This window comes from Microtus ochrogaster, chromosome X, assembly GCF_000317375.1.
Source record: "Microtus ochrogaster isolate Prairie Vole_2 chromosome X, MicOch1.0, whole genome shotgun sequence".
Taxonomy (NCBI): Eukaryota; Metazoa; Chordata; class Mammalia; order Rodentia; family Cricetidae; genus Microtus; species Microtus ochrogaster.
In genome coordinates, this window is record NC_022026.1 from 33,992,579 (window position 1) to 34,005,333 (window position 12,755).

The 12,755-nt window shown below is 35.0% G+C and overlaps 1 protein-coding gene across 3 annotated transcripts in view; it reads left to right on the forward strand.

Moving 5' to 3' along the window:
* Positions 1 to 12,755, forward strand: part of Diaph2 (diaphanous related formin 2) — a 793,576-nt gene that overhangs the window by 559,855 nt on the left and 220,966 nt on the right. For all 3 annotated transcript variants that reach the window (XM_026784823.1, XM_026784824.1, XM_005358668.3), the window contains one exon: positions 4,037 to 4,201. In XM_026784823.1, coding sequence (XP_026640624.1) covers positions 4,037 to 4,201 — 165 coding nt within the window. The remainder of the gene's footprint in view (positions 1 to 4,036; positions 4,202 to 12,755) is intronic.

The following is a 12,755-nucleotide window of genomic DNA, read 5'->3' on the forward strand; positions in this document are numbered from 1 at the left end:
TTTTCTCCTGGAAAATTTTGTTTTCTCCATTTATAGTGAACGAAAGCTTGGCTGGGTATAGTAGTCTGGGCTTGCATCATGGTCTCTTAGTTTCTGCAGTACATCTATCCAGGGCCTTCTTTCTTTCATTGTTTCCGTAGAGAAATCAGGTGTAAGTCTGATAGGTTTACCTTTATAAGTAACTTGGCCTTTTTACTTTGCAGCTCTTAATATTCTTTCTTTATTCTGTATGTTTTGTGTTTTGATTATTATAAGGCGAGGAGATTTTTTTTTTTGGTCCAGTCTATTCGGTGTTCTGTATGCTTCTTGAACCTTCAAAGGAATATCTTTCTTTAGGTTCTTTAAGTTCTCTTCTATAATTTTATTAAATATATTTTCTGGACCGTTGAGCTTTACTTCTTCTCCTTCTTCTATCCCAATTATTCTTAGGTGTGGTCTTTTTATTGTGTTCGAGATTTCCTGAATGTTTTGTGATGAGAATTTGTTGGTTTTGCTGTTTTCTTTGATCAGTGTGTTTATTTTGTCTATGGTATCTTCAGTGTCTGATATTCTTTCTCCTATCTCTTGTAATCTGTTGGTAGTACTTGTCTCTGTAGTTCCTGTTCGTTTACCCAGATTTTCCATCTCCATCCTTCCCTTTGTGTTTTCTTCATTACTTCCATTTCATTCTTCAAGTCTTAAACCGCTTCCCTTACCTTTTTGATTGCTTTTTCTTGTTTCTCTTGGTTTTCCTGGGTTTCTTTGAGTGATTTATTAATTTCCTCTACCTTTTTGTTTGTAATCTCTAATTGTTTATGGCAGTTTTTCACCTCCTGTTTAAGGTCCTCTATTATTTTCATATAATTCACTTTTGATTCGATTTCTTCTAATTCTTCTGGAGTAGGGTGCACAATTCTTCTTATTTCTGGATCCCTGGATTCTGGTGATGTCATGTAGCCTTTCAGGTTGTTGGAGCAATTCTTGCATTGGAGCCTTCCCATCTCTTCCTTCAAATGGAGCCAGGAGAGGCCTGGTGTCTTGGTCCAGACTTTGCTGTGACTGACTCTCTGGGTGTATCTCATCAGTGAAGAAGCAGGAACCGTTCCCGTCCAGATGAACCTCCTCAGCACCAAAATATGTATGCCTGGTAATCCAGTGACCCGCGGACAAAAGGGCGAACTTGTGGGGCAGGTTGGGGTCGAGTAGAACACAGGAGACCCTGCAGCGCAAGCTGAACGTGCCTGCACTCCCTTTGGGGGTCCTTGCGGCCTGCCCAGTAGTAGGCAGGCACTCACTGCTCTGGGTGGGTAGCCTTAGTGTAGGATCAGAAACCTGTTCCTAAGCAAAGGACCTTGCAGATCAAGCAAGCTTGGAGGGCGGGTCGTATGTAAGAATGACAGTCCTGCAGAAGGAGCTGGGGGAGGGGGGTTTGTGCTCTCTTCAGGGACAATCCGCCCCTGGATAGCACACACTCACCCGTTCAGATGGAGCTCCTCAGCCGAACTTTGCCTTTCTTGTTATCTTTGACTTTTTCACTGGTTTACAGAGGTTGGACATCCTGAAATATACATTTTCATAATCCGCATTGCAAATAATTGCACTTAAGTGACCTTTCAAGGTGTTTCTGCCCAGTATGTTTCTGGCATGAATCTTTATTTTTCTTTTCCTTTTTCTTTTTTTCTTTGTGTGTGTGTGTGTGTGTGTGTGTGTGTGTGTGTGTGTGTGTGTGTAGGAGTGGGGGGGCAGTAAGGAAATAAAACAATCACTTAAATTCTGTGCTTAGAAATAAAGACTACTGTTTCATTTCTGCTCCACTGAAACAGGATGTTTAATATCCAAACATAGTGTTAAAAGTAAAAATTATATGGAGGTACTTTTCAATAATAAAATCAAAATGTATATGAAGCATGTGCATATTATGAAAAAAGGCAGTTATAAAAGTATTCATTCTTTCAGGTCTATTAATGTCACAATAGACTTGAGGGCTGAATGATTTAATTATACTTTTTAGCAGAGAGTTAGTGCTAATAGTTAAGCAGTATTAAAAAGACCATAGATAAGTGATATCTCATTTTCAAAATCATGGTATATACTGTAAGTGTCAGCTGTAGAATAATTTTACACAAATGGCCTGATTTCTGAGTTGCTTCCATTAGAAAAACCAACGTGGTTTGCCCACTGAAAGTACATTTGGACCCATGTTACAACTTTACTTCTATGATCACCCGTCATTTTTAATGAACTTAACTCCAATTTTAAATGTTGATTTGGCTTCCTCTTTTCTTCACAATTATTACCTTACTGTTCTCTACACTCTTATGAATTAGCATTCAACAATTACCTAGCCTAAGAAGAAAGACCAGATGTAAGTCTCAAAAATATTCATCATACTTAGTGCAGAACTAGAAATTTTAGTCAGCATAATTATGGTTTTGTATTTATTAGTCATAAAAGGTTCCATTTTACAATTTATTTTCAATAGTTTTAAAACATTAATAGAGATATATAGATACATACATAGATACATAGATAGGTAGAATATTACATATAGTTATAATTTTAGACAAGGTCTTGCTGTGTAGCACAGGCTAAACTTAAATGCATGATTACAAGCATGAGCCACCACATTGATGTGGGATTCTCCTCTGCATGCTATAAATATGTTTTATTATCATTGGTTATTAAAGAAGCTTTTTTGGCCAATGGCTCAGTAGAATAAAGGCAGTCTGCAATCCTAACAGACATATAGAGAGAAAGTAGGCGGAGTCAGGGAGATAACATGTAGCTGCCAAAAGAGAAATACGTGAGCTGCCAGTCAGAATCTTACCAGTACACCATAACCCCGTGGTGATTCACAGATTAATAGAAATGGGTTAATTTAAGATGCAAGAGTTAGCTAATAAGAAGTCTAAGCCATTGGCCAAACAGTGTTTATTTAATATCATTTCTATGTGATTATTTGCGGCCTGGGCAGCCAGGAAACAAATGAGCAGTGTCTGCTGCACATGGCAATTTACATTTGCTGTGACATGAGAGATGACAGAATTGAAAATGCCAACGAGAGATGAGTATATATTTTAAGCAAAAGTTTTGATGAAGAATACATAGTCATGAAGAGCCAAGTGTGAGAAAAAAAAATGGGAACAATTTAACAAAACACACATCCCTATGATGTTCTTTAGAGGCAATGGCATCCTTTTCCTGTAGGTATAGAGTTGGCATCTCTGGACTAATGGTCATAGAACTTATTCAACAGGTAATTAAAAGAATTCTTTTTGGGTACTTTAGAGGAAGAGGGTAAAAGAATGATAAGAGGGACTTTTCTTTTTCTGTTCCTTCCATCTTCATATGGGTTATGTATATTTTATATGTATTTCTACATGGATATACATATATTTATATACACACATAATAAATTCATACATACAGAAATGGAGGTCGTTTTCTGATAGATATGCATCTATATGGTTTAATTTAGCATAAATATTCTTACAAGCTGCCCTACATGTTATACATGAAATGTTTCTGTCCAGTTAAAAGATTTTCAAACCTGGTAAGCTATATAACTGCGATAACCCTTGTACTTACTTGTGTGATGTGCCCTACACACACCATACTTCATCCAAGTTCCTCAGAATTGGAAGTTCCTCAGAATGAACTATATTTGAAGAAAGAGGTAATTAAGATAAAAAAAATATTAAGTTATGTGATAATACTACATGAAAGATGGCCTTTTAGGAAATGGGGATTTGAACACACACAACCAAACAAGTAAGAAATTACACAAGAAGGCAGCGATCTGAAAGCCACCATGAGAGAGGCCGCATAAGAAACTAAGTATGCCAATACCTTTCACTCAGAGTTCTAACCTCTGGATATATGAAAAAAAATGTGTTGTTGAAAGCACCCAGTATGTGGTACTTTATCATGACAGTTCTAGCAAACAAATGTGTGTGTGTGTGTGTGTATTTACAGTAGCAATAGTTTTATTAAGTCTTGACGTCTAGTGGCTGCCTCTGAAATATTATAAGGATCACATTCCTTAATGCAAAGTTACAGCTTTACAAAGAATGCCAGAGAGCAATATGAAAAATTGTCCATCATGCACAGCAATATGGTGAAGCTTTATGAGAACCTGGGAGAATACTTCATTTTTGATCCAAACACAGTAACTATAGAAGACTTTTTTGGTGATCTCAACAACTTCAGAAACCTATTTTTGGTGAGTAATGTATTTTAAAACATGGTAAGTCCTGTTGATTGGTTTTTAAAAACTTGTACTGACATCTTTATACATCTAATGACTGTACTGATTCCATGTTAGAGACCTTTATCCCCAGCAAGAAGGTCAACAGCCATATTTGTCATTTGAGATGTCTTCCTGTCACCAAAACAGTTATTTGTTAAGTGGGACTCTTAATCAGTGATATTGTCCCATAAAGTGGTTTGATTTAAATAGGACTTAGACAATTTCAGATAAGAATAGTCTTGGGGAAACACTTCCTCCTACTTCTTGAGATAAAAATCAGGGCATATCTGAAAAGTTGAGTCAACAACTCTGGTAGTAGTACAAACTACACCAAACTTTGATAAATATCTTAATTGCTTTTTATGTCCTTGCTGAAAATAAAAGCTGAGATTGGCCTTTGAACCTTAACGAAGATACATATTTAATTTTTCAGCTCACCCATAATTACTATGTGTTAGCAATAAGAGCTCATAAAAAGTAGTCAGACAATTTTCAAACTGTGAAAATTATAAATATAATATGGATGCATAAACACATGAATAACACTCCTATCTGTAGTTTCTCTTTCCATAGTTCAGGTCAATTAGAGATCTCAATAATTAAATGAAAGATTCCAGAGGTAACCAACTCAAAGGTTGTAAATATCTTTTATTGTAAGACATTGGTATAGTTGATTACTTTCATTATTGTTTTTTTTACTGTGGTTAACTTTACTGACATACAAACTTGGTGTGCAACTTATTGGCAGTCTTGAATTGGGTTGTTCATGTAACCTCTCTGAGCATTGATTTCCTGTAACCTATGATGTGCAAATGAAGGGTATTATTATTTATTCTCTGACCATTCTTTTAATTACTTATTGAGAATCAGCTTGATTTGATGTGCTGAGCCAGACATAAAGGGAAGAAACAGTTTGTCTATATTCTATGAGTACAGGCAGTACATTCATTAGAATTTACTGTGTGTTGACATATAGTAATATGTTAGGATATAGTAATAATACAAAGTAGGAAGAGACTAATTCTGCCTGTGGTGACCAGAGAAGTCTTCATAAGGACCTTGACATTTGGACAGAGTCTGGAAAAAAATCCATTGGAGTTTGACAAGCAGACTTTGATAAACATGTTTAAGGGTTTTACACCTAACCTATAAGTCAAAGACTCCTAAATCAACATCTCCAGCTTCAGTCAATCACTGATGCTCACCATGTTCCTGTTTCATGGTGAGCTTAAAGTGATTTCACTCTCTCAGGGGAGAAAAGAACCCCGAAAGAGAGACAAAAATTGGAATCGCTAGAAGTTCCCATTTTCTTAGTGCTTTGTGTGTTTGGCCTCAGGGTTCTTAGCACTAAAAGCATATTGGACTATAGATGGAAGCAATAAAATACCAGTAGTGCTGAGAAGAAAATAAGAGTTCTGATTCATGTGCTACCAAAAATGACTTCCAAATGAGCTCAGAGTTTCATTTTGGGACATCTATTTGGCATGTGTAGCATAAACAAAATGCACATGCCAAAAAAAGCTTCCTCAGCCATCTTCTGAGAGAGAGAATACAGAAATAAAGAAAAAAAGCTGACATTATAGATTAAGTCCTTTTTCAAAATTATCACATTCCAATGATGGAAAAAGAAATTAGGAAATATCTAGAGGATAGTGATCTATTCATTATTAATATCATGTATATTATCTATCACTCAGCTAGTGAGTATATTGAAACTATTCAAGACATAGATTTATATGTATATGATATATATATACATATAGTTAGATACATCTCCAAATTCATAATGTAGATTGCCTTATTAGTTCTTTTATCTGAGATTTCATCAGTTTTTAAAATGGCATAGAGGCAACATTACTTAATAACCCCTAAATTCAAGTTGAATATTTTATGGAAGAAACTCAATTCTATATTTATGTACTGTCTAAATAAACATCTTTTTGCCTATTCTCCTTTTTGCTTCAATCACTCTACTAGTTCAAATAGTTGACTGCACAAATACTCTTTTCTTTTGAGATATTTTGAATAGAATATTTAGAACCAGTGAGCCTTATATGTTTCACCACCATACAATATAAAAATTAATTTCAGCTGTTGGAAAAGTGTTTGAGGCAAGTATTTTACTTCAATAACATTCATAGCTCCAAATAAATTATAGAAAATACTTCTTTTCTCTTTTAAATCTGTCAGATTCCTGTTGCTTCTGAGTGTGTTTTTTAATAAACAATGTGTTACCCAGGCACTCAATAAATATTTGTTGTGTGTGTCTTCATTCTATACCTCATATACTAGAAATATAGGAATAAAACTTTGTAAAGTTGTTAAATGTATTGACAGAATTTAAAAAGATGTTTTCATAACTATTAATTATTCCAACAGATTTTTCCCTCAACAAAATACATATGTGCAACAGTTTATTTGATAAATAAACTTGGGAATAGCTTTTACATAAGAATTAAAATGGTGAAGTGTTAGGAGGATAAATGGCATCTTGTACTTCTGAAATGTTTTTTTGACTCAGTCAATTATTTGTCTAACCTCATAGACACTATTTTAGTTTTGACCCACCACAACCATCTCTGTGATTCTTTCTACATTAGGAAAAGTCAAATCTTGAAGGTAGAATCAGAAAAAGACAACAATGAGTTCCTAAGAGATGCTAGAGTTTGGCCGAACAGAGAGAAACTTTGGTAATCCAGATTCAGTAGTAAAGAAAGTCTGACACACTAACATGTAATTGTTAAAATATTTATTTGGTCCTATAGGGAATTATAACAACCCAGGCATTAGTATGTCATTTTAAGAAATAATATTCTGTGTTAAAAAATGATTTCTTAGGCCGGGCGGTGGTGGCGCACGCCTGTAATCCCAGCACTCGGGAGGCAGAGGCAGGCAGATCTCTGTGAGTTCGAGGCCAGCCTGGTCTACAGAGCTAGTTCCAGGACAGGCTCCAAAGCCACAGAGAAACCCTGTCTCGAAAAAACAAAAAAAAAAATGATTTCTTTAAACTCTTAACTTTTGTTTTGAGACATGTTTTCATGTACTCAGGCTAGCCTTATATTAGTTGGTCCTCCTGCCTCCATCCTTTTAGTACTATGATTACATGCATAGACCACAGTGCCAGGCTTCTCCTTTAATTTTCTAAAGCAGTACAAACACACACACACACAAAAAAAATAAACAGAAAAACTGCTGTTCAAAATATATGAAATGTTAGAGGAAACTGCATTAATTCTAGGAGAAAACCCAACATGAAAAATTATTCTGTTAGGGATATCTGTGTAACCATGTTCACTTATGGATATACTTCAAATTTTAATGCATAGATCTACTCTTTAACGTTTTTTTTTTAAAAAAAAACCTCCTATTTTATGTGCATGAGTGTTCTGCCTGAATGTATGTCTGTACATTGCTTTTATACCTGGTGCTTTCAGAAGCCTAGAACTGGAGTTATAGAGGGTTGTGAGCCACCATGAAGGTTCTGGAGATTCAGTCTGGGTTCTCTAGAATAACAGCAAGTTCACTTAAATACTGAGGCATTTCTCAAGTCATAGAAACATTTAATTTTAAGAAGTCCTCATTTGCCTTATGCCATCATCCCCTTGAGAGTACTTTGATCTTCCTTGAGTATAAACTGTAACTGGTAAACAAAAATGAGCATCTTCATTTTGTTAGACTCAGGACTAAATTGGTAATATACAGAAAATTTTCATTCTTCATTAAGGGCAGTTTGAATTTAAAGAGGCAAGGGTGAGTTTTTACAGAAAAAGATTGTATATATAATTCCTGATCTAAGAGGACTAAGTTATTTGACACATTTTAAAACCTTCATCTCCTAAGCTCTTCACATTTAAATGAATGATTAGTGTTGTACCCCTTCAAAAAGAAAAGGCAAAAAATAATGGACTTAAAAATGAAACACTTTGTTTAACCAAGTAAAGTCTTAATCAGTAATAAAACTGTTGTCTAAAATCTTATCACTCCCAAGTCTCTAGTAGATGCCTCATAAGTTTATTTCTCTTTGCTTTGCCAATAAACTGCTAATTGATATTGTGAAGATGACCTTGAGAAACTGTAAGATCTTTGGTGTGTGTCTTGAATAATTTAGTTTTCTTTGTAAGCTAAAGGTCTCCAAGTCTCATCACTTAGGAATTCAGAGGCAGGTTGCCTTAGTAACAATAATCCAAACATTCCTAATAATCTCTTCTCCCCACCGCTCGTCAAACTGAACTCAAACTCCTACAGTTTGTATTCCCACTGGCACATCTGGAGTTACCACATACTTGCATGCATGCTGATAACATGTTACCTATGGTTACCCTTTGACATTTGCTCACAAGTCAGCTAGGAGATTGGACAAAACAATTTGCCATATATTGCTCTAGTTCTCAACTGGACAAGATCTTTTTTTCCATAAAGCTGTTTTGAGTCACCTTCCACGGAAATATGGACGACAGGCCCAAAGTACAGTGTCCTGCTGTGCCAATTTTTGCCACAAGTTCTTGAGTGCTTAAGAAGTCATGATTCATAGGACACTTCATAAAAACTGTTTCTTTCCCTTCTCTCCTGACCTCCTTCTCCTTAGAAGCTCTAAAAAATGTTTTAAGTCCTAGCTTCCTGAAAGACTAATACTATAAACCCCTCACTGCCCTCCTTCCTCTTTTGTTCAGTCATCACAGCTTATATCTTCTCTTTCCTAGAAGCCAAGAATAAATAAAATGCCAGCATAAATCCTGTCATGCAAATAGAGCCCTAAGGGCCTACCCACTCCCTCTAGTTAATCACATACACCCAGATAATTCCCTTTGAGCTCAGCTGGGACCACCCTAGCTACATAGCCCTCAGTATATTTTGATCTATTGCAACTCTTTGAAAACAGGAGAACCATGTAAAATATATGGCAATTCTATTAAGTAGAATATTTGACCAGAATTCCTCATTCCAGAGCTGTCGAAAGACTTGAGTGTATTATATATGGCTATCATTGACTTCTCCTTTACAAAAAGATGTCAGCTCTCAGCTGTTGTATTCTATTTGACTGTTTACTTTGGGTTAGAAATGGATGTCCCATTTTTTCTGATATGATTGTTCCTTATATAGAAAAACTAACCATTATGTTATAAAGAACTAAAGGAATATATAGTAATGGTTTATATAGTGTAAACAAACCCCAAATTCTGCAACATTGTAAAGAAATTTACTAGTGTGAAGGGTTTCAAAATATGTCTATAGACGTTTCGTTAATATTATAAGACTTAAAGTATCATAAATGTTTCTAAAAATGATCAGAATTGCATATGACAAGCTAAATTTTGCCCTTTAAAAAAATCTAAATAGTTAACTCTGAACATATTAGACAAATCATTTTAATGATCTCTTTTCATGTTAAAGTCTACTAAGAATTAGAAACACTATACAAAATGCAGTATCTTTCGTTCTGTCAATATGTCATATAGAATTTTTCATAGCCATGTTCCAAGTATAAATAAGTTATTTTTGAGTTATGCCTAAGAAGTAACATAATTATAAGATATGTCATACCAGATATAAGTTGACCTTGTCAGGGTTCCTGAGACTGGCCAAAAGTACCTTGAGGTCACTTGGAGATATCAAAGTATGCTTCCTGTAACCTGAACTGGAAAATCCTTGAACTTAATCCAACCATGCTACCTCTCAGCTTTCTTAGGTTTTTTTTCATTCTGCTTCATCTTTGTTTATTCACTAATCAATCTTTAATCAGAAAAGCCTCCCTAGACACTGTATAAGCCAGTTCAAAGCAGTACTGCTTAGAATCATGCCCACTGAGCAATTTTTATCTTCCTCTTTTCCTTTTCCCCTGCCTCCTACCTCCTCCAGTTGCTGATCAATTGGTTCAAATCACTTCCTCCAAGCAGGCCTCCCCAACACTCATTCATCTCCCCAATCCCAGTGTATAGTGCTGTAATTTTTCTTGTATAGATTAAATACAGTGCTAACAGCTAAGGATATGTTTGGATGATTTAATGAATTAAGAAAACAATAAGTGAACCTAAGTTGCCAAAGAAAAGAAATTGAAAACGTTTGCCCTCCAGAACTCCACTCCAGTGGGAACAAATTATGAGTGAGGATTTGTGCATATGGAAAGCATGTAAGGACACAGGGGGCATGCTTTCATTTGGTGGGATTTAAAGAAGACTCTGAAAGGGAGGCATGTGCAAAGTGGATGCATTCAGATTTTGTTCCTTTATGACCAAAGATGTTCTCTCTCTTTTATTCTCCTCAAGCTTCTTTTGATGTTTTAAGTTTAGTGGTAAATATGTATTGTTTCCTAGAGCTCCATGCTGAGTTCAAAGTGGAAAAACAACAATTTTATTCCTGGAGACGTAGTTATAAGCTAATTATTACGATCTAGAGGTTATCCACCATATGCTTAGATGAGCAGTAACCAAGCTTCATTTAATTCTTATGGACTGACAGCTGTACTGAACAATAGGGCAATTGAGGCAGATTATCTAGCAAAAGCAACCCTGAGAGACTGATTTGCACGCTATTAGTTTAGGCCAGTGCATCTCAACCAGGGGTGAATTTGTCTTCCAAGGGACATTTGGCAAGATCTGGAGACTTTTTTGGTTCTCACAACTAAGGAGTGGATACTAATGGCATCTGGTAGGTAAAGCCCATATGTGAAAGATACCAAAAATATGCATGAGTGAAAAAAGAAAAAGTCTGCTTCAGGGTTATCTGCTAAGGACTTTTGGTTTTATTAGTATCACTTAGAAAATCCAAATTTACAAGCAAAATCTGTACTAGATAAAGCACTTTGGAAACCTTGTATTTTGTTAACAATATTTTCTATATTGTTCAAAATATCCTGGTTCAGATAGGTTTTTTTATTATTTTTATTATCAGCCATGCATGCAAATTGAAAGAAAATCATAACATATAGACAAAGTTACAAAAAAATGGTTATTCATTTCAAAATTTAATCAGTATTAATACCTTGGAATATATATCTTTCCAGGCACGCATATATGTATCTAAAATGTGAGTTTGTTTGTCTTAAAATAGACAGAATGTATTATGAAAGTTTAAATTCTAAAAATTTTTAACTTGTGATAACTGACTGTGCTTGTGAAGAAATATCCATCAGAGTTTAGTGGATATTGCCATCCACTGGGATGTCTTTAGTTGTGATAAAAAATGTTAATTGGCTCAGTTGATGGTGTCTTTTTACCAGCACCTGGTCTTGGCAGCTTGCTGACAATCACTGTGGTTGTACGCCACCTATAAAGGGACCAGTGGAATCTTACTTTTGTTTTAAACACAATACACCCATCACACTTCCTCAAGACAAGGATCCTTAAATCAGTAATGGTGGCTGGATACCCAGGCCTATTCCTAGCATTTCCTAGCACAGTACCTGCTGTGCCTTTTGATTTAAAACTATTACTTACCTAACAACAGTGTCTGTCTGTTTATAAATGAAAACTGTTTATAATATAAACAACTGGTAATTACCAAAAAATTCCCTAACAAAACTAATGTTGTGATTTAAAATGAGAACAGATATCCTGAATATATCTATGTGAACATGTATTTTTCCCTCGTTTTCTTCACATTTTCTTTTTGATAAAAATTTGAATAGTCTGAAATAAAGTCTCTTAAATGCTTTTTTGTTATTGTTGTTTAAAATGCTTGAACCATATTATAATTTTAGTGATGAAACAACTATTATTTGTATTAATGTATCTCCTTTGATTTGCTTTCCATAAGAACTTTTTTGTGGCATTCAGGCTTGCCTGGTATTCTTTATGAGTCAGTAAAGGGAAAGTCAAAGAATGAACAGCATTCCTCAAAAGCTGGAAATGGGCCTGCCAGCCTTTTAAATATTTGCATTTGAAATGGAAGCTGCTCAGTCTGTTCTTTGAGGAGCCTTCTTAATCCTTGTTATATCTGATTGAGAATTCAATTTGATGGCATTATTGTATTTTAGTTTTCAAATTCCACACGTAGTACACAATGACTCAAAGTTACTGAAACTAGGGTAGGTGGAATTTGAAATGGTATGTTTGTTTCCCCTCTATTGCCTACTCTTAATATAAATTAGAGATGTATAAAAACTACAATATTATCTTAAATTTGGATATCATTATAAACATAATTGTACTGGTGAAAAAGATGCTATTTTAGATAGAACATACAAATAGATGCCCCTCACAATCTTATATCTAAATATATTGCTTTCATCAACTACACATTTAAATCTTTTCTTTTTTAAATAGAAAAAAAAGCAAGAGGATGACGATATGTTTTCCTTTGGGTTCACCCTCTTATTTAGCTTCTCTAGGATCACAAATTAAAGGCTCAATGTCCTTTATTTATGGCTAGAAGCCAATTAGGAGTGAGTACATCCCATGTTCCTCTTTTTGGGTCTGGCTTACCTCACTCAGGATAGTGTTTTCTATTTCCGTCCAGTTGCATGCAAAATTCAAGGAGTCATTGTTGTTTACTGCTGAGTAGTACTCTAATATGTATATATTCCATACTT